Genomic DNA, 21,951 nt, shown 5'->3' with positions numbered 1-21,951 from the left:
TATAGAAAATTTTTGAAGCATTGATAACGGTTATGGAGTACCGCATTTGCTTACCAACTTCAGATGAAATTTGTTTGGACCATTCTTTTTCAGGTATAAGGGTTGCCTAAAGCCTCTAAAACATGAATTTTTAAGCCCTAAATTTCCAAATTTTTGCGTGATTGGGGATGGGGGAGGATTTATACATTAAGCTCCATTCATTTGAAAGAATATTGATGCTAACCGTTAAATATAGGCACTGAGGGATGGATAGATCAGTCCTTCTAATTACATACTCAAATGTTTGCCTCTACAAAGGCAAATGAGGGCTGACGGTATTCCTTAACAAAAAAATTTGTCTAAAGAGCACCAATGTGAAAACCATAGGCATCATAACCCAAGAAATCATGTTAGGCATTTGTGATCCCCCTTCTTCCAAAGAAGACTCTAAGAATAATAAAGAGGCGCATATTTTTCAGGGGCAGTCTTCTTCTTGAAACCATTGTAATGCAAAAAATACTCTAGAATAAAGAGTTGGGTATTATATTTGGGCCAGCTTTGAATAAAATGTAAAAATAACCATAAGTCAAATAAATAGAAATTATTTTTTCATATGGAAGTCAACAGCGAGGTTTGGACATATAATATATTATCCTATATATTAGAGGGCTATTACCGTCTAACCCCTAAGCCTTATGCAACAAAAAATTTTATTTTTAGAATAGCGCAATCTCTAGGGAAAACAATTAGAAATTTGAACGATCAACAAAACTATAAAAAAAAACAATAGGCATTTTAGCTGCACTATTGGTATATTTCAGCCAGGAACGTCAATTGAAGGGGCAAAGGGGCTATATCTCCCAAGCTTTTTGGATGACAGATGTATCAGTTGGCGATATTAAAAACAAAGTCTTAATTGATATCCCCCAGGAAGAATAATTAATTTTTGGCTCTTCCAAAAAGAATAATCAAAATAATCTATGGTGATGAATTTTGAATAGAATGAAGAAAAGGGGGATCAAAACAGTGAAATGTAAGTGTAATTAAATAAAAAAAAACAGTTTTTTTAACTGAAAGTAAGGAGCGACATTAAAAGTTAAAACGAACAGAAGTTTTTCCGTATATGAAAGGGGCTGTTCGCTCCTCAACACCCCGCTCTTTACGCTGAAGTTTGACTCTTTCTCTCAACTCTACTTTTTAAAACAGTAAAAAACTTTAGCATAAAAAGCGGGGCGGTGAGGAGGGAACAACCCCTTTCATATACGGAATAACTTTTGTTCGTTTTAAGATTTAATGTTGCTCCTTACTTTCAGTTAAAAAACTTGTTTTTTTTATTTAATTTCTCAACGTTTTTGAATTAATGTATATTTTGATTTTGGCTCTCCGCACAAGAATAATTAAAACGAAATTTGCATATTAATTTTTTTTGTTCTAAATGGCTTTCTCTATGTCTTGATCGGACGATTTTGAGAAAAAAGAGGCGGGGGAGGAGGCCTAGTTGCCCTTGAATCTTTAGGTTACTTAAAAGGCAACTAGAACTTTTGATTTTTTTAAGAACGTTTTTATTAGTAAAAAATAAACGTAACTTACGAATTAACTTACGTAACGAACTTCTATATTCGTATATTTTTATTACGCATATAAGGGAGTTCCCCCCTTGTTAATACCTCGCTCTTTATACTAAAGCTCAAATTTTGTCCAATTCTTTAAGAATGACTCCTGAATCACAAAGGTCGTAGAATAAATAGTCGAAATTACTAAAAATACGCTAGCGTAAAGAGTGAGGTGTTGTGAAGGAGAAGAACCCCCTTATACACATAATAATTTCTGTTCGTTTTAGGTTCTAATGCTGCTCCTTACTTCCACCTGAAAATATTTTTTTTAGTTATCTGCTCATTGTTTTTCTTTTTTTTAAATAATGCTAGAAAATCCTGCGGCCCCCCTCCCCCGACCCCCTTTTAAATCCCCCTGAAAACGTCTGTGCACATCCCAATAACCACTACTATATGTGAAGAATGGTCAAAGTTTGTAATTTGCATCCCCGTCCCTGGGGACTGTGGAGGATGAAGTCGTCCTGAAAGACATAATTATTAGGTTTTTCAACTATGCTGACCAAAATGGCTACCTCAAAATTTTGATCCAAAGACTTTTGGGAAAAAATGAGTGTGGGAGGGGGCCTAGGCCCCCCTATTTTTTTGGCCTCTTAGAAAGGGCACTAAAACTTTTAATTTCCTTTAGAATAAGCTCTCTTGCGACATTCTAGGACCACTGGGTCGATAAGATCACCCATGGGAAAAAAAAAAAAAAAAAATAAAAAAATAAACACGCACCCGTGATCTGTCTTCTGGGGAGAAATACACAATTCCACATTTTGCAGATAGGAGCTTGAAACTTCTACAGTAGTGTTCTCTGATACGCGGAATCTGATGACCTGATTTTTGTTAAGATTCTTTGACTTTTAGGGGGTGTTTCATGAAACTTATACATTTAGAATCAACGTAAAAATGAAATCCATTTGATGTAACTATTGGCATCAAAGTTCCGTTTTAGAGTTTCGGTTACTATTGAGCGGGGTCGCTCCTTACTACAGTTCGTTACCACGAACTGTTTGACAATTACGTTCTATAAAATAACTTCAAAAACTTAATGAAAGTTAGCGTATTGTCAAATATATATATATAAATATTAACCAAAATCTGGAAAATCTAAAACTATTTTAAAATTAAGTGTAGGCCGACCGCTTCTGCAGAATAGTGTTGATGAGGGAATAATTGAAGTTCATTTGCGAAGCAGAAAAATGCTGAGGTTAGGGTGCATACTAAAACCTACGAATTACAAGTGAGACAGTTAGGACAGAAAATACAAGTAATGTCATGTCTAGATTTGGTTAGGTTAGGTTAACCTAACCTAAGATATCAATGGCTCCTCATAGAAAAGGGATGATGAACTGATGATAAGAAATGTGTGCAAGGTGGAAGCCTTCAGGCCCGTGTACCTCCTAAGATTCCAGGATTCTTTTTACGAATATTCCTATGTTCGTTCGATACTTCACCTATTTTTTATAGTTTTAACGTAGTCCTTGAGGTGCTTGGTTAAGAAAACATTACAAGTATTTTTTGATGTTTTTTGGTGCTCAGCCGCTAGTCTTATAATTGTTTTCTGACATCTTGTTCTTGTCCCCTTCTCCCAAAGAAAGACTAAAATGACGTCCCTGTATAAGTCATGGGTCATCTTCTGGAAAGGGAGAATATAGTTGATAGTTATCAAAAAGCCATACAGGACTTCGATCTTATGTAATAAGTTTTAAATAGAGCATAAAGTGGAACTAAATAGCTAGTAAATATACAAAAAAGAGAAATTGTGGCAATTTGGCAGGTTTTGCAGATGCGACAATGTCATCACCACTTAGTCCTGAGTAGCTAGATTAAAGAAACTATAATTTTGAGAGCGTCTTCTTTTTGTATCTAAAGAGGGTCAGCATGGATCTTATACCTTGGGTTCAAACAGTTTTTTGTTGTTTTTTTTTACGCGAAGTGTATCCACAAGAGATACAACCAAAATGAAAAACTCTCTATATCAATCTGGATTCTTCTGTTCATCCAAATGCATACGGTCAAACGTGGAATAAGGTAAAAAGTAATTTTGTTCTAACACATGCGCTTTTCTGTGGCTCAGTTAAAAGGTTTCAACGCGGCGATTGATCAGTCATGGCACATTTATATTCGGAAAAAAGGGCGTTATCTGACAGAAACCGCAACAAAGCCGTTTTTACGCAAAGGAGCAGCTATGTAAACCTAAAGCTAGGCTTTGTTTTGCCCCTATAAACTCACTTGGGAACTATTTTTAAGATTCGTGTGAACAAAGCCTAAATGAAGCACGCTTGGATGAACAATATTCACATCGTATCTATTTTTCATTTTCTTTTCTTATTTAAAAAAAAAAAATCGGTCATTCACTTTATGTGACAAATTGACAAGCTTACCACAGATTATTCACCGTTTCAATTCAAAATTCTTCATGCAAAATAAAAATCTTTAAATAGCGTGATGCAAAATTGCATGCAGTCTTCTTCCGACTTGTTTAAAAGTAAGAATATCTATATACAAAAAAAAAAAATAAATATATATGTCAAGGAGACCAAACCTGCCATCTCAACTTCCTACTTGTCGTTTTGGTAATCCTTTTCTTCAAAATTTACTACTGGCTAACCATGTGAGACTGCCAAATTTAGAATCAGTCAACAATAGGCCTCATAAAGTCAAAATAAACAATTACATTTGACATAGCTTGGAGTTTGCCGTACCTTAAATGGTTCTGTCACCATTATTGAAATTTAACACTATAAGTCAGTGGACTAAGTGGGAACTGGTGTACAAGAAAAATTTTAGTCTGGGGACATGGCCTTCTCTGGAAGAGTCCCAAAATACAAAAAGCTTCTTATTCCGACAGCCTTGAAACCTTTATGGGTCGCTTTTGGTTTAAGGGGGCTACACATTTTGTTGGGAGGCTTAAGGGTGCAAGATGGCCCAGAAACAGATCTTAATTAGTTGGAAGCTTAGAGAAATAAGCCCTAGATCGAGAATAACACAAGTGGGAAAATGTATTGGGCCAATTGTAGCCCAAACAGGGTCTAATTTTCTTATTGCCCCTAGATGGAGGATTATACATGAGAGGAAAGCCACCAAAATTTAAAACTTGAAAGATTGTGTCTGAAAGATTACAGACCAGTAAAATATCCTCCCCCCGGAAAAATGTACCCACAAAAAGCCTCATCGGTCTTAAAAATGACGCAGGACCGCATCCAATCAAATACAAGAGTTTATTTATAACTTGAAAAAGGTGACATTAATACCCACAAACTGGAAAACAGAAGGAGGAACCTCCCAAGATCGGTCAAAAGGACCCCAAGGCCACACAAAATCGTGGCCAAATAATGCGCTAAAAAATTCTTTTTCCCATGTTGCGCTTCTTGGCATAATTGGCTGTTTAACTTAAGTAAAGGTTCTGTGGATAGTAAAGTGACTTGAAATGTGCAACAGCTCTCAAAGTGTGAATTACGATCTAGAGTAGGAAAATTCTGCCAGATAAAAAAAAAAAAATGATAGAAAAAAATTGCAGATGCCAAAAGAAAAAAAAATATAATTCACATATCGTTTTACCACGGTGTTTTTAACTCTGGCAATCATGCCTCAGGAGAGCATTTATTTGAAATCATTATATAATGACAAACAACATCATTATTCACAACAAGGACAAAATAAGTAGAAATGAAGTTCACTCCATTTAGCAAAGCTTTAAACAAATACAACTCTTATTTTTTTCAATTTTATTTCTTTTATATAATTATTTTGAAATTCGTGTTTATGTAATAAAAAAGCAAATAACGGGATTTTTACTAAAAGATAACTTTTGTGTGTGATTTCTTTTTGCAATTTTTTTTTTCATTCAAAAGGTTGGTCGTAGAAAAAAAAATGAAAACCTTGTACCAGCGCATGGTAAAAAAAAAAGAAGCATGGAGCAGTGGCTCCAAGACAAAGTGATTGAAAATAGTGAATTTTTGGCAAACATTTTTTTAACCGTAGTGGAAAATAATGAAATTTTTACATTAATGAATCAAAAGAGCTATATATATAAATATATATATATATATATATATATATATATATATATATATATATATATATATATATATATATATATATATATATATATATATATACATTTATACTTCTATACGCATACATTTATATAAAAAAATTATGCATCAATTCCATTGGTTTACGTTTGTGAAGTATTTAAAAGACAATTGCGTTATTTGGTAAGCGTATGCCAGAAAGGGAACCCAAATAGCCTTGCCTTTATTTTACTCATTGTTTTATTTACCTGTTTTTCCTGTGTGAAATTTTGAGCCAGTAAAATGAATGCAAACATGAGGGGTTAGTTTTTCGTGAAATTATAAGCTGATAAAAAGAACGAGAAAATTTGGAATCACAGTATTTTTCCAAAGAAAGTATGTTTGCGTGTGGTAATAACAAATAATATGTTTCTGAAGGAGATGTCTCAAAAGGGAATATCCAAGTCCTGGTCCACCTCTCTAACAAATAAATATTACTCATAACAAACAATTGTTGCTCCTAATAATTGTTACTAAAAATTCTCATTAAAATAATTAAATTATTCACCAAGCTGTTAAAGAAAATAATTTAATACTGAAAATAAGAAATTTCTTCATTTAATAGATAATCGTGGGCAATTTTCGTGCCCTACACTTTTAAATTTTATTTCAAACCTATTCTAAAGTTTTAAATGCTATTATAAACCGTCATTTGCATTTGAAGGTTCTTTTCAGAATTAAATAAAAAAAAAGTTTTTTTTAACTGAAAGTAAGGAGCGACATTAAAACTTAAAACGAACAGAAATTACTCCGTATATGAAAGGGGCTTTTCCCTCCTCAACACTCCATTCTTTACGCTAAAGTTTGACTCTTTCTCTCAACTCTACTTTTGAAAACAGTAAAAAACTTTAGCATAAAGAGTGGGGTGTTGAGGAGGGAAAAGCCCCTTTCATATACGGAGTAATTTCTGTTCGCTTTAAGTTTCAATGTCGCTCCTTACTTTCAGTTAAAAAAAACTTGTTTTTTTTATATTTAATTTCTGAACGTTTTTGAATTAATGCATGTTTTGACTTTGGCTCTCTACACATGAATAATTAAAAGGAAATTTCCAGATGAATTATTTTTTTGGCTAAATGGCTTTCTCATAATTTTGGTCGGACGATTCTGAGAAAAAAAAAGAGCAGGGGCGTCGGCCTAGTTACCCTCTAATTTTTTGGTTGCTTAAAAAGGCAACTAGAACTTTTAATTTTAGGAACGTTTTTACTAGTAAAAATACACGTAACTTACGAACTAACTTGCGTAACGAACTTCTAAATTCGTAAGTTGTTATTACGTATATGAGGGGGTTCGCCCCCTCGTCCATACCTCGCTCTTTACGCTTAAACTTAAATTTCGTCCCAATTTGTTAAGAATGACCCCTGAATCACAAAGACCGTAGAATTAATAGTTGAAATCAATAAAATTACTTTAACATAAAGAGTGAAGTATTAGGAGGAGATGAACCCCATCATGTGCGTAATAATTTCTGTTCGTTTCAGGTTTTAATGCTGCTCTTTACTTTCAGTTGAAGAAACTTTTCATATTTATTTTTTCATTGCTCTTTAAAAAATGCTAAAAAAAATCCTGTGCCCCCTCCATGGAAATTTTTTTCCCCCGTGACAAATTTCTCCATGAAAAATTCCCCTCGCATAGTCCCCTCCCCTCGGCCCACCCCCTCCCAACCAAAAAATCCCCTTGAAAGCGTCTCTACACTTCCCAATAACCATTACTATGTGTAAACACTGGTCAAAGTTTGTAATTTGTAGCCCCTCCCACGGGGACTGTGGGGGAGTAAGTCGTCCCCAAAGACAAAGTTATTAGGCTTTTTGACCATGTTGAATAAAATGGCTATCTCAGAATTTTGATCTGATGACTTTGGGAAAAGAGAGAGGGTGGAAGGGGGCCTAGGTGCCCTCCAATTTTTCGGTCACTTAAAAAGGGCACTAGAACTTTTAATTTCCGTTAGAATGAATTTTTAATTTACGAATTCCTTTTAATTTACGCTGAATCTGATGGTGTGATTTTCGGTAAGATGCTATGACTTTTCAAGGGTGTTTCACCCTATTTTCTAAAATAAGGCAACTTTTCTCAGGCTCGTAACTTTTGATGGGTAAGTCTAAACTTAATGAAATTTATATATTTAAAATCAGCATTAAAATGCAATTCTTTTGATGTAACTATTGTTATAAGAAATCCATTTTTTGAGTTTCGGTTACTATTGAGCCGGGTCGCTCCTTACTACAGTTCGTTACCACGAACGGTTTGATTTTTCTTACAATTTCCTATTAACTGTAAAAAAAAAAAAGAATTCCCAAGTACAAAAGAGTTTACAAGAAATTTGCAGAAATATTTTAATCAGGGGAAAAACTTAAAAATGAGACTAACAAGTGGAAAGACCATTTTACAACATAAATTTTACACTGAATTACAAAATTGAATTACAACTGATTTAAAACAACATTTAAATATTCAGAAATACTGTCATATCAGACCCATCTATAAAGCTAAAATTAAAAGATAATAAAGTAGTGACGTCAATTTACGAAAATTTAGGGGAACAAAATGTTTTTTTTTTTCTAGCCTAGAGAGGCGGCAAATTTGTCGTTTTCTCTATTTTTTTCAATAAAACATAAAAAACATTTTTCAAATGAAAATACCCCCCAAAACAATTTTATTCAAAACCAAAAGGGAGGCAAAATAAGTCCAGGGGGGAACACATCCAATTGACAAGCTCCCCCCCCCCAATTAACACCACTGTGAGAAAGGCAAATGGATGAATAAAAAAAAGAACAAAATAAGTTTCCTGTCCAAAGGTTCGGTTCAATAATTATTTTTTTTTTACATTTTTTAAAAGAAGAGGGTAAAGAAAGTTGTTATTCATTCATGTATTGAATGTTACACCTTGAGTAATAATAGGGAGTATCAGCTTGTAAATAATTAATGTTTCAAATTAATTCTTTGCCTCTAATAATTATTTGTCTGTATATAATTATTAATAATTCAGCTAATGTTTCATCATCACTGTCATGAAGTTTTGAAACTTAAAAGTCGTCAATTCATGAAAAATAAAATCCTTCATTTGTATCTTTTGAGGTAATAAACAGTGGTTTATATCATAGCAGATGTTACTAAATTATGTTTGGTTGCTTTTGTTTGTTGGATGTCTAGTAAGGTCAGTTAAACTCTCGCTTTCGCTCTCTTAACGATTGTCTGTCAAATATACAAAAGTATTTTAATGGTTTACAGGGTAAAGAGGGTTCCACTTTTGCAAAATTTTTCTATAATTTTGATTTTATGCATTTTTTGTTAAACTCACAGAAAATTTCAGAAGGAGGAGTCAGTTCAAGGAAGGGGGGGGGGGGCTAATTTCCAACTGGTTCTGTCCTCAAAGCTGTGTTACAAGTAGCGGCGGAAAAGATTAAGTTTAAACCCCTCTCTTCCCACCAATGCACTTTGACCACAAGCACAAAATATCCATGACCCTGAGTTAGTGCAAAATCATCTAGTTTGTCTTAAGAGTTTTTTCTTTTCTCCCCCCTCCCTTAGCGAGGTCTAGCTTTCATAGGGACGCAAATTCATGCAAAAGAACAGATTGGAAAAATTTATTTTTCAAAGACCAGGGGAACAATTTTTATTTTCATTTTCATTTTGTTTTGAATGATAATACCTAAAAGGGTATATTTTGAAATTTAGAGAGGAGGGAACAAAATTTTCATGGAAAATTGACGATAAAAAGATGACGATAATTTCTACTATCAAAAACGACCAAGCGACGTCAATACTTGGACTTGGGCTGGTGAGTACAATTAATAGCAAGTCTCAAAAGTGCTCCTAGAAATTTCTACAAAACATAGGCTCTTCTGAATAAGTATGTAAGATAGAACTTGAGTAATATTTTATGTTAACATTTCACATTCAATATTAAATCCTTCGAATAGAAAGCTTTTATTTATTTTTAGGGAAATTTTGTCGGTTCAAAAACGAAATTTTTTATAGGATTTTAACAAAAGAAGTGAACCGAATATTCTTTCAGAGGAAGAAATTTTGTTCAATCTTGCTGCCGAAGCAAAATCCAAAACCAGTTAGAAGCTAGCTTTAACATTTTTCAAATTGTCGTCATTCCACAAAAATTTATATACCTCGCTACACATTAGAATTGTCAAATGTTTTAACTAATTTCCCTAACCCTTCAGCAGCCGAACATTAATTCTAACCCACAAGGAAATGTCTTGACATGTGTGAATGATTGATTTGTTTCTGTTTTGGTCCAGGACTATTTTTTTTCTCCAGCCGAAAAAACTGCGTTTAAAGTAAATGTTTAAATACTGTCAAAACACAGCTATAAAAGTAAAAGTAATGGCGAGATTTGTAGTACAATGGTGGAAGTTTTTTTCGGTTTCACTCAATGTCATTTGAAGTATTGTATATATTTGATTAAAAAGGGCAAAAGGATGCGGCACAAAACTGCCAAATCCAAACCGGTGGTGCTGGTTTCCGTTCCATGGCTCTTCTGCCAGAAAGTGCAATAGGGGGTTGGGGGACGGCCATCACGTGCTTTCGCACACTTCCTCTTTACCTTCCCCAAATTTCTATAGGGACCCACTTAGAGGTGGTTTGATTCTGACTGAGTATACAGAGTCACGCCACTGACCCCCGTTCCAGATCAAATAATCAGCAACACCAGTACTCAAACCCCTGTCCTCGTGGACACAAGGACAGGCAGATATAAATAACAGTAACCAGTCATAAGCAAGCGCCTTTGTACAAAAATAAGTTACCATAAGTAATTGGGTAATCGAGTGGACATGAAAATACATTCACCAACAGATAAAAGATGTCTTTTCTCTTTCAATTTCCTCCTAAATGATTATATTCAACCATAAATTATTCTTAAATTTGTTTATAGAAGTAAGTTTCCTCGCTAAGAAATTCCTTTAAAAAGAGCCAAACGACTATTATTTTTGGTGGTGGGGTTGCTTTTCAATGGAGGACGCAGGTTTTCGACAAATTGGGAAAACAAGATGCATATGGTAATAGTTTTCTTGAATGGAAAGAATCGTCCCCCTCCCACAACGCTAGATCCATACCTGTTATCTGAAGGTTCAGACAATTCGATCCAGGAAGTTCGGACAACTTTCTCCATATTACTCAATTTATCAAACAGTTCGTGGAAACGAACTGTAGTAAGGAGCGATCCGGCTCAATAGTAACTAAAACTCTAAAAAATTGAATTTTGATATCAATAGCTACATCAAAAGAATCGCATTTTAATGCTGATCGAAAAAATATAATCCTTTTCCAATTTTGAGCCTAACTTCCGCAAAGGAGTAATAATATCAGAAGCCCCGAAATACCGAATTATTTTCTTTTCAAACAGTTCATGGTAACGAACTGTAGTAAGGAGCGACCCGGCTCAACAGTAAACGAAACTCTAAAATAATCGCTAAAATTTACATCAAAAGAATCAGATTTTCATGCTGATTTTAAATATGTAAGTTTCATCAAATTTAGTCTTTGTCATCAAAAGTTACGAGCCTGCGAAAATTTGCCTTATTTTAGAAAATAGGGGAAAACACCCCCTAAAAGTAACAGAATCTTAACGAAAATCACACCATGGCATTCGGCGTATCAGAGAACCCTGTAGTAAAATTTTCAAGCTCCTATCTACAAAAATGTGGAATTTCGTATTTTTTGCCAGAAGACAAATCACGGGTGCGTGTTTATTTGTTTGTTTGTTGTTTTTTTTTCCAGGGGTCATCGTATCGACGAAGTGGTCCTAGAATGTCGCAAGAGGGCTCATTCTAACGGAAATGAAAAGTTCTAGTGCCCTTTTTAAGTGACCAAAAAATTGGAGGGCACCTAGGCCCCCTCCCACGCTAATTGTTTCTCCAAAGTCAACAGATCAAAATTTTGAGATAGCCATTTTGTTCCGCATAGTCAAAAATCATAATAACTATGTCTTTGGGGAATGACTTACTACCCCAAAGTCCCTGGGGGAGGGGCTGCAAGTTACAAACTTCGACCAGTGTTTACATATAATAATGGTTATTGGGAAGTGTACAGTCGGTTTCAGGGTTTTTTTTTTTGGTTTTTGGGGTGGGGTTGAGGGGAGGGGCTATGTGGGAGGATCTTTCCATGGAGAAATATGTCATGGGGGAACAGAAATTCAATGAAAAGGGCGCAGGATTTTCTAAAATTACTATAAAAAAACAATGAAAAAATAAACATGGAAAAGTTTTTTTTCAATTGAAAGTAAAGAGTAGCATTGAAACTTAAAACGAACAGAGATTGTTACGCATATGAGGGGTTCTAAAAATACTTTAGCATAAAGAGCGAGGTATTTACAAGGAGATAAATACCTCGCTCTTTATGCTATAGTATTTTTAGTAATTTCAACTATTTATTCTACGGCCTTTCTGATTCAGGGGTCATCAAACAGTTCGTGGTAACGAACTGTAGTAAGGAGCGACCCGGCTCAATAGTAACCAAAACTCTAAAAAATTGAATTTTGATACCAATAGCTACATCAAAAGAATCGCATTTTAATGCTGATTTTAAATATATAAGTTTCGTCAAGTTTAGTCTTACCCTCCAAAAGTTACGAGCCTGAGAAAATTTGCCTTATTTAGGAAAATAGGGGGAAAACACCCCCTAAAAGTCGTAGGATTTAGCGTATCAGAGAACCCTACTGTAGAAGTTTCAAGCTCCTATCTACAAAAATGTGGAATTTTGTATTTTTTGCCAGAAGACAAATCGCGGGTGCGTGTTTATTTGTTTGTTTGTTTTTTTTTTCCCCAGAGTCCATCGTATCGACCAAGTGGTCCTAAAATGTCGCAAGAGGGCTCATTCTAACGGAAATGAAAAGTTCTAGTGCCCTTTTTAAGTGACCAAAAAAATTGGAGGGCATCTAGGCCCCCTCCCACGCTCATTTTTTCCCAAAGTCAACGGATCAAAATTTTGAGATAGCCATATTGTTCAGCATAGTCGAAAACCATAATAACTATGTCTTTGGGGATGACTTACTCCCCCACAATCCCTGGAGGAGGGGCTGCAAGTTACAAACTTTGACCAGTGTTTACATATAGTAATGGTTATTGGGAAGTGTACAGACGTTTTCAGGGGGATTTTATTTTGTTTGGGGGTGGGGCTGAGGGGAGAGGGCTATGTTGGATGATCTTTCCTTGGAGGAATCTGTCATGGGGGAAGAAAAATTCAATGAAAAGGGCGCAGGATTCTCTAGCATTACTATAAGAAAACAATAAAAAAAAACACGAAAACGTTTTTTCAAATGAAAGGAAGAAGTAGCATTGAAACTTAAAACGAACAGAGATTATTACGTATATGAGGGGTTCTAAAAATACTTTAGCATAAAGAGCGAGGTATTTAGGAGGAGATAAATACCTTGCTCTTTATGCTAAAGTATTTTTAGTAATTTCAACTAATTATTCTACGGCCTTTCTGATTCAGGGGTCATTCTTAAAGAATTGGGACAAAACTTACGATTTAGTGTAAAGAAGGAGGTATTAACGAGGGTACAAACCCCCTCATATACATAATAAAAATTAAAGAATATAAAAGTTTGTTACGTAAGTTAATTCTAAAGTTACGTATATTTTTTGCTAATAAAAAAATTCGTTAAAATTAAAATTAATAGTTGCCTTTTTATGTAACCGAAAAATTGCATGGCAACTAGGCCTCCTTCCCCATCCCATATTTCTCAAAATCGTATGATCAAAACTAAGAGAAAGCCATTTAGCCAAAAAAGGAATTAATATGTAAATTTCATTTGAATAGTTAACGTGTGGAGAGTCAAAATCAAACATGCATTAATTCAAAAACGTTCAGAAATTACATTAAAAAAAACTAGTTTTTTTAACTGAAAGTAAAGAGCGACATTAAAACTTAAAACGAACAGAAATTACTCCGTATATGAAATGAGTTGTCCCCTCCGCAATCCCTCGCTCTTTACGCTAAAGTTTGACTCTTTGCCACAATTCTGCTTTTTAATACAATTAAAAGCTTTAGCGTAAAGAGCGAGGGATTGCGGAGGGGACAACTCATTTCATATACGGAGTAATTTCTGTTCGTTTTAAGTTTTAATGTCGCTCCTTACTTTCAGTTAAAAAAACTAGTTTTTTTTATGTAATCCAACAAACAAATCGATCCATTTATCCAACAAAATTTAAACACATTTATTTAAACACATTTATCCATTTATCCAACAAACACATCGATTCACTTTTTATGGGAGAGGACCCAGAAATCAGAATAGCCATGAAACGGAACCTTAATTTCGCCCCATTTCAGGAAGATTTCACTTTTTGACACACTTTTTTTTTTACACATACTGAGAAGGGCCAGAAAAAGTTTGTATGAGCACTTACCCGCCCTGCGCACTAACTCGCAGAGTAGCTGTCCGTCAAGCTTCGATAAAGTGTATATAGATGTCCTGACAAGCTCATTTCTCATTTTTGTTTTTACTGCCATCAATATTAAGTGTGCTGGAAATCATGTGACCAGAAATTAATTTCATAGGGAGGTGGTAAATTTGTCGGAACAGGCAAAATGTATTAAGAGTATGAAAAAATTACGGATGGCATTTTAGAGGGAGAGTCAGGGCTGGGGCTATATTTCTGATATTGATATGTATTTGTCAGTATACTTTATTCAATACCCGCAAAATTTATATTGAAGGGTTTTATGGGAGACATATAAGAAAACCCTTTAATTCAGTTACTGTTGGGAGGAGAGCCAGAAAAGCCATGCAGGAGAACCTTATTCTCACCTCTTCAAAAAAAAAAAAAAATCGTTGTCTTTTTAGCCCACATTTCAAATATGTCTGTATCTCACATGGATCTTTTCTTTGATGGCCCCCCTATAATTAAACTTTGAAGTCCTAGATCAAGGCTGCACACATGGATATTTTCAAGGCCGGGTTAAATAATAAAAAAAGTAATTTTATTAGATAATTTGAACAAGATGTAGCAAAATTTTGGGAAATTTTTTGAATAGAGGGGAGCCTTGAAACCTCCTCTCCTGCGTAAGTTCTTCGAATAAATTATAGGATAAATTATATTACATCCATGCTAAGAACCAATCTGATCAACAGTTTATATGCTGACAGAGACACATAGACAAATTTTTATTTCACATGATTGCTTATACCAAACAGGTTGTTGTTTTTGTCAATATGTCACCTCTAAGCCTAGGGAATCCTCTCCTCATTGGAATCCCTACCCTTAAGCTCTAGATTATATCCCATAACTTAGCAGAGCCCTCTGAAGAATCCGACATAATCCATTTATGGTCAGGGGTACGTAAGCTATTTTTTATTCAATTTTGTACACGCCCAAAACAGTGTTTCCTTTAATAATCTGAGCCAAAGGGGTCCTCACCTTAATGGATGCCCTACCCTCAAGTTCTGAAGGCCTAAATTACAGCCCAAAGCATAGTTCAGCTTTGTGAAGAATTTATCTGATAAATAATTCATTTGCGGTCAGATATTCATAAGCGAATTTTCTCTTCACATGTTTACTTGCATACAACATGTAATTTTTGTCAAATATTTACCTTTCCAACCTTACTTTCGCCCCATTTGAAGAAAATTTCACTTTTTGACACGTAGTCTATAATTCTTGAGCCTATGAAATTTTGATCAGAATGACATTCCAGCCTTTAAACTAACGAGGCCTAAGCTATAGCCTCCCTTAACCGTCGTTCAGCACTGCAACATTTATATGTTGAAAAAGACATGTTACTTTTGTCAAATATTTACGTTTTCAACCTTACTTTTAAATTTAATAACCCCGTTTTCAGTTAATAACCCACGCCCAACACATAGTTCGTTACGGGCTGTGCAGATTATCGTTTTAAGTACTGTGATCAAAACGGGTTCGTGTGCTGTTCAGAACCTGTGCTCAACCACGTTATTCTGGCGCGTTTCAATTTTGAAGAATCCGTGCCCAACACGCTTGGAACTTTTAAGATGAACGGTTTAAAGATTGACTGAATTAAACATGGAGAACTTGAAAACGATTTTGTCCAATCCGCTCCAAACACGCTTCAAACCTGGTGTCTGAAAACACCTAAACTATAGCCTAAATCATCATCCAGCACTGCCAATAATTGGTCCATTAAAATATTATTTGCTGTAAAGAACAGATAAACTTATTTTTGCTTCAAAAGCCTACTCCCACAAAACATTTTTTTTTGTCATATGCCACCGCCAAGCGTAGATCCTCTCCTTAATGCCATGTCTACACTTAAATTCTTAAGACCTAGACTATAGCCTAAAATATAGTCCAGCATTGACAACAATTTATCTAATAAATAATTTATTTGTGGTCAGGAATACATTAGTCTTTTTTGAAATGTCTACTTGCTGAAAACATGTTTTTTTGTAGTTGTCAAAAATGCTATTTGTTTTGTCTAATATTTGTCACAAAAAACAAATTGTTTATGTAATTTATAAGTGATGAAATATTTTAAGATTTATTACATACATTTGACCTTTCCTTTGACACCCTGTAATATATTTGGCTGTCAACATAAAAAAAAGAAAAAAAATGAAGCAACGGGTAGCCAAAAAACTAAAATTCAGCTCACCCAGTTAACCTTGTCAAAATGTTTAAGGACAGGTAATTCAATCTTATCTTTTCCGAAAAAGAAAAACCTGAGATTCAGGCTCAAAACCAAGGTAATGTCGTAACTCCTTTATTCGATATTAGGGTAATTTAGAGCTGATTTATATTACATACAGAAAAGAAGGGAAATATCGATCGGCAGAGGAAGTCCCAAAATGGTGTCAAATCAAAAAGTCCCAAGAAGGTGTCAACACTTCTGGTGTCTAGTACGTTTTTTTTCGGCTTCCACCGAAGAACCAATGCAATGTGGATTCACATAAGGTCAAAATCGTTATTAAAATGGAGAAGGGCTGGAGAAGGGTTACTTTCGTCACCCAAGAAAATACTTCTCAGTAACAGGAGAGTCTCGGGAGTTAGGACACTTGATGATTGATGAGAAGATTGGAGAACGGGGTACCTATGGGTGATCACATATTCAAGCAAAACTCGGTCAAAAAAGGCAAACACACGTAAACATTACGAATGTTTGCCTGTGCTTCTATTGCAATTAAGGTATCTTTTATAAGGATATTTTTTGGAAAAAGATACTTTGAGTCTTTCAGGGTTTTGTCTTATTTATATTTTAAGAAACCCTTTTCATGAAGTTTTTACTGCTAAATTAAAGAAAAAAAATATGTTTCTAATTCTCACCGTCTCGGCGCTATAATTCTGTGAAAATGTTTTCCCCCTGAAACAGCAGAAATGCATCATAATTCTATTCAGAAACACCCAACTAATTAATTGCTATTTGCACATAGGGGTCACCCACCATAGAAAATATTGTTTTCCGCTCGAAAAAACAGAAATTTATCCTATTCCTATTTATGGTCACCGAGTATATTGATGGATATTAACCCCAATGGGTTGTCCATTAAAAAAAAGTGTACAATGTTTAGTGCTTGCCGTAAGTGGCAGATATGTGTCAAAAGAGGCGCGAAGAGGCACTGCGTCATAGAAGTGGGCTATGTGTAAATGAGCCAAAGTAAATATTCTTATAAACTTTAAAAGGTTGCTTTTTGCCATTGTTATTTTCGCAGAAACCAAATTCTTGTCATTTGTTTTGTAAAAGGTAATAAAAGGTAACTTTTACAATCGTTGATAATGGAGAGTAAACAGGGGACTAATCTACTTATTCAATAGGTACAACAGATGGGCCTAGGGTCAGTTAATTCATCTATAAAAAAGAAAAAAAGTCACGACGAAAGTTATGGGTGATAGCAAAAAAAGAAAAAAAAAGAAGAAAAATCAGATGATTTGTACGAATTCAGGATGAAAAATTGCGTGACTGGATTCTCGTGTTTTATATGCGATTTTTTTTTCTTCTTCTTTTTGTTAGAGAAAACACAAAAAGGAAACTTACATCGCAGGAATCTCTTCCTTCAGCTCCAGCGCAGATGGAAGTTTCTGGTAACACGAAACTGGGTCCAAATTGTGTTCTTAGTGTTGCCTGACACTTTGCATTATCCCACAAAGGCACTGGAACTTCTTTAAGAATCACTGAATGAGGAGACTCTAAAAATTGTAAAATCGTAGTTATGTTTTTGTCGACAGTTTTACCCTAGGCACTGGAAATAATAATTATTTTCAAATTTTCTCATTAATAGTAAAGATCTTAGCGGTTGATATAGTATAGCGTATAGCGGCCTAAAATAGTCTGCTGGGCATTCTTCCCATGGAATATACGTGTTTCTTATAGACTGGGAGAGTCTTTCCAGATTTTCTATATTATTCTACAATTTATTTTGAAAATACAAAAGGAATAATATTAGAAGAAATGTGAACGTTGAACAAGATATTACGAATAGCGCTTTCACATAAGAGAGTTTCCCGACATTGTGTGCCCATGGGTACCGTGTGCCGAACTCGTGTACCCGTACCTCCACAGCTCACGCTATTTTGGTGAGGCTGCTGAAGAATAGCTTAGTATTCTCAAGTTAGTAAAAATTAGATTTTTGTAAAATATACTATTTCAGCATGATATAACTAGCATGCTAGACTTGAAATCCTGAGGACAGGGGTTCGATTCCTGGTGCCGCTTGTTATTTTTGTATGGAACGGGGTCAATGGTATGAATTTGTAAGCTCAGAAAGAGCCGACCCAGCTCTAAATGAGTACCTGGGGAAATTTGGGCGAAAAACACGGGAAGCGTCGAAAGATTTGCCATCAACCGCGCATTTCGCTACGGCCAAAGGCAGTGAATCAGAAGATCGATACCTGCGACTAGAACATTGGTCAGCATGCGAAAATAGTTTGCTTTAGTTTTTAAGTATTTCAAAGACATTATCTTTAAAGTTTATTGTTTATAACGTATGTTGTTTTAATGTTCGAAAACTCTGTTTTCACCATGTTTCTTACATATAAGAGACTGCACACAATAACATAGTGAATCGTAATTTTCAAAAGCTTTATCCCCACAAAAGCTTTATTCAAATATGAAAGCTTTATTTCAAAAGAATATCCTCAGTAACAGCAATGCCGTTCATTGTGATGATTAAATAAAACAATAGCTAAGAGCTCAAATGGCACTTGTGACGATGCCGGAAGAGCCAAGAGCTCATATGGTATGAGCTCTAGCAAAATTCTAAGGATCAATAGATTGATTTAAAAGGGAAATCAGAGGCTTTATGCCGGTCGAGATTTAAAATAAGAGCTCTGAGTCACGAGGTCCTTCTAAATATAAAAATTCATTAAGATCCGATCACCCACTCGTAAGTTATAAATACCTCATTTTTTCTAATTTTTCCTCTCCCTTCAGCCCCAAGATGGTCGAATAAGGGAAAACGACTTTACCAAGTTAATTTGTGCAGCTCCCTGACACGCCTACCAATTTTCATCGTCCTAGCACGTCCAGAAGCACCAAACTCGCCAAAGCAATGAACCCCATCCCTAACTCCCCCAAAGAGAGCGAATCTAGTACGGTTACTTGAATCACGTATCTACGACATTTGCTTATTCTACCCACCAAGCTTCATCCCGATTCCTCCACTCTAAGTGTTTTCCAATATTTCCAGTTTCCCCCTCCAACTCCGCCCAATGTCAACAGATCTGGTCGAGATTCGAAATAAAAGCTCTGAGACATGAGTTCCTTCTAAATATCAAATTTCATTAAGATCCGGTCACCCATTCTTAAGTTAAAAATACCTCAATTTTTCTAATTTTTCCAATTTAACACTCCCCAGCTCCTCCAAAGAGAACGGATCCGTTCCAATTATGTCAATCACGCATCTAGAACTTGTGCTTATTCTTCCAATCAAGTTCCATCCCGATCTCTCCATTCTAAGCGTTTTGCAAGATTTCGAGTCGAAAATGGAGCATCTGAGATATAAGATCCTTCTATATATCAAGTTTCATTAAGATCCGATCACCTATTTGTAAGATAAACATACCCCAATTTTCACGTTTTCCAAGAATTCCGGTTTCCCCCTCCAACTCCTATAATGTCCGCCGAACTGGTCGGAATTTAAAATAAGATCTCTAAAGCACAAGATCCTTCTAAATATCAAATTTCATTAAGATCTGATCACCCGTTCGTAAGTTACAAATAGCTCATTTTTCTAATTTTTTCGAATTACCCCCCCCACTCTACCAAAGAGAATGGATCCGGTCGGTTATGTCAGTCACGTATCTTGGACTTGTTTTTATTCTTCCCATCCAGTTTCATCTTGATCTCTCCGCTTTAAGTATTTTCTAAGATTTCCGGTCCCTCACCCAACTGCCCCCCAGAACACTGGATCCAGTTGGGATTTAAAATAAGAGATCTAAGTTACGAGGTCCTTCTAAATGTGAAGTTTCATGAAGATCCGATCAGTCCTTCGTAAGTTAAAAATACGTCATTTTTTCTAATTTTTCAGAATTAACCCTACCCCCAAATCCCCCAAATAGAGCGGATCCATTCCAATTATGTCAATCACGTATCTAGGACTTCTGCTTATTTTTCTACCAAGTTTCATCCCGATCCCTCCACTCTAAGCGTTTTCCAGTATTTTAGGTTCCCTCCCCCTCAAACTCCCCCCAGTTTCACCAGATCCGGTCGAGATTTAAAATAATGCTTCGGCACACGAAATCCTTCTAAATATCAAATTTCATTGAGATCCGATCACATGTTCGTAAGTTAAAAATACCTCATTTATTCTAATTTTTTCAGAATTAACCCTCCCCCCACTACCCCAAAGAGAGCGGATCCGTTCCGTTCATGTCAATCACGTATCTAGGATTTGTGCTTATTTTTCCCACCAAGTTTCATCCCGATCCCTCCACTCTAAGCGTTTTCTAAGATTTTAGGTTCCCCCGTCCTGCTCCCCCCAATGTCACCGAATCTGGTCAGGATTTAAAATAACAGCTCTGAGACACGATATCCTTCCAAACATCAAATTTCATTAAGATCCCATCACCCGTTCGTAAGTTAAAAATACTTCATTTTTTCTATTTTTTCCGAATGAACCGCCCCCCCCCCCTCCAGATGTTGAAATTGGGAAAACGGTTATTTCTCATTTAATGTGGTCCGGTCCCTGATACGCTTGCCAAATTTTATCGTCCTAGCTTTCCTAGAAGTGCCTAAAGTAGCAAAACCGGGAAAGACCGACAGACCGACAGAATTTGAGATCGCTATATGTCGCTTGGTTAATACCAAGTGCCATAAAAACAAGTTCTTTAACTGCAAGTAAGGAGCGACATTAAAACGAACAGAAATTATTCCGTACATGAAAGGGGTTGTCCCCTCCAAAACGCCTCGCTCTTTCCGAAAAAGTTTGACTCTTTCTCACAACTCTACTTTTTAAAACAATGAAAAACTTTAGCGTAAAGAGAGAGGCGTTGAGGAGAGGACAAATCCTTTCATATCTGTGTATATAATACGGAATAATTACTGTTCGTTTTAAGTTTTGATGTCGCTCCTTACTTGCAGTTAATAAAACTTGTTTTTTAATTTAATTTCTGAACGTTTTTGAATTAATGCATGTTTTGATTTTGGCTGACCTCATAAATAATTAAAACGAAATTTGCATATTAAATTTTTTTGGCTAAATGGCTTTCTCATAGTCTTGATCGGACGATTTTTATATAAAAAGGGGTGGGAGAGGAGGCCTAGTTGCCTCCAATTTTCGGTTACTTAAAAAGGCAATTAGAATTTTTTTTTACGAATGTTTTCATTAGTAATAAATAAACATAACTTACATAATGGACTTTTATATTTGTATATTATTATTACGTATATGAGGGGGCTCACCCCCTCGTCAATACCTAGCTCTTTACGCTAAAGCTTGAATTTTTTTTTTCCAAATTCTTTAAGAATGATCCCTGAATCACAAAGGCCGTAGAATAAATAGCTGAAATTACTAAAAATACTTTAGCGTAATGAGCGAAGTATTGACTAGAAGACGAATCCCCTTATATACATTAATTTCTATTCGCTTTAAGTTTTAATGCTGCTCCTTACTTCCAGTTGAAAAAAACTTGTTTTTATTTATTTTCTCACTGTTTCTTTAAAATAATGCTAGAAAACCCAGCACCCCCTTCATGGAAATTCTCTTCCCTCAGATAAATTTCTCCATTGAATAATACTCCAATGTAACCCCTCCCCCCAACGCAAAAATCCCCCTGACAACGTCTGTACACTTCCCAATAACCATAACTATATGTAACCAATGGTTAAAGTTTGTAACTTGCAGCCCCTCCCCCAGGGACTTTGGGGGATTAAGT

At 35.4% G+C, this 21,951-nt stretch overlaps 1 protein-coding gene across 2 annotated transcripts in view; it reads right to left on the bottom strand.

The window, feature by feature from the left end:
* The window catches only part of LOC136036232 (phenoloxidase-activating factor 2-like), a 123,437-nt gene that overhangs the window by 7,764 nt on the left and 93,722 nt on the right, over nt 1-21,951 (bottom strand). For both annotated transcript variants that reach the window (XM_065718329.1, XM_065718330.1), the window contains exon 6: nt 17,615-17,766. In XM_065718329.1, coding sequence (XP_065574401.1) covers nt 17,615-17,766 — 152 coding nt within the window. The remainder of the gene's footprint in view (nt 1-17,614; nt 17,767-21,951) is intronic.

The sequence above is a fragment of the Artemia franciscana genome, chromosome 15 (assembly GCF_032884065.1).
Source record: "Artemia franciscana chromosome 15, ASM3288406v1, whole genome shotgun sequence".
NCBI lineage: Eukaryota > Metazoa > Arthropoda > Branchiopoda > Anostraca > Artemiidae > Artemia > Artemia franciscana.
Note: the sequence above shows the minus strand (reverse complement) of the source record. Positions and strands in the feature narration are given on the sequence as shown.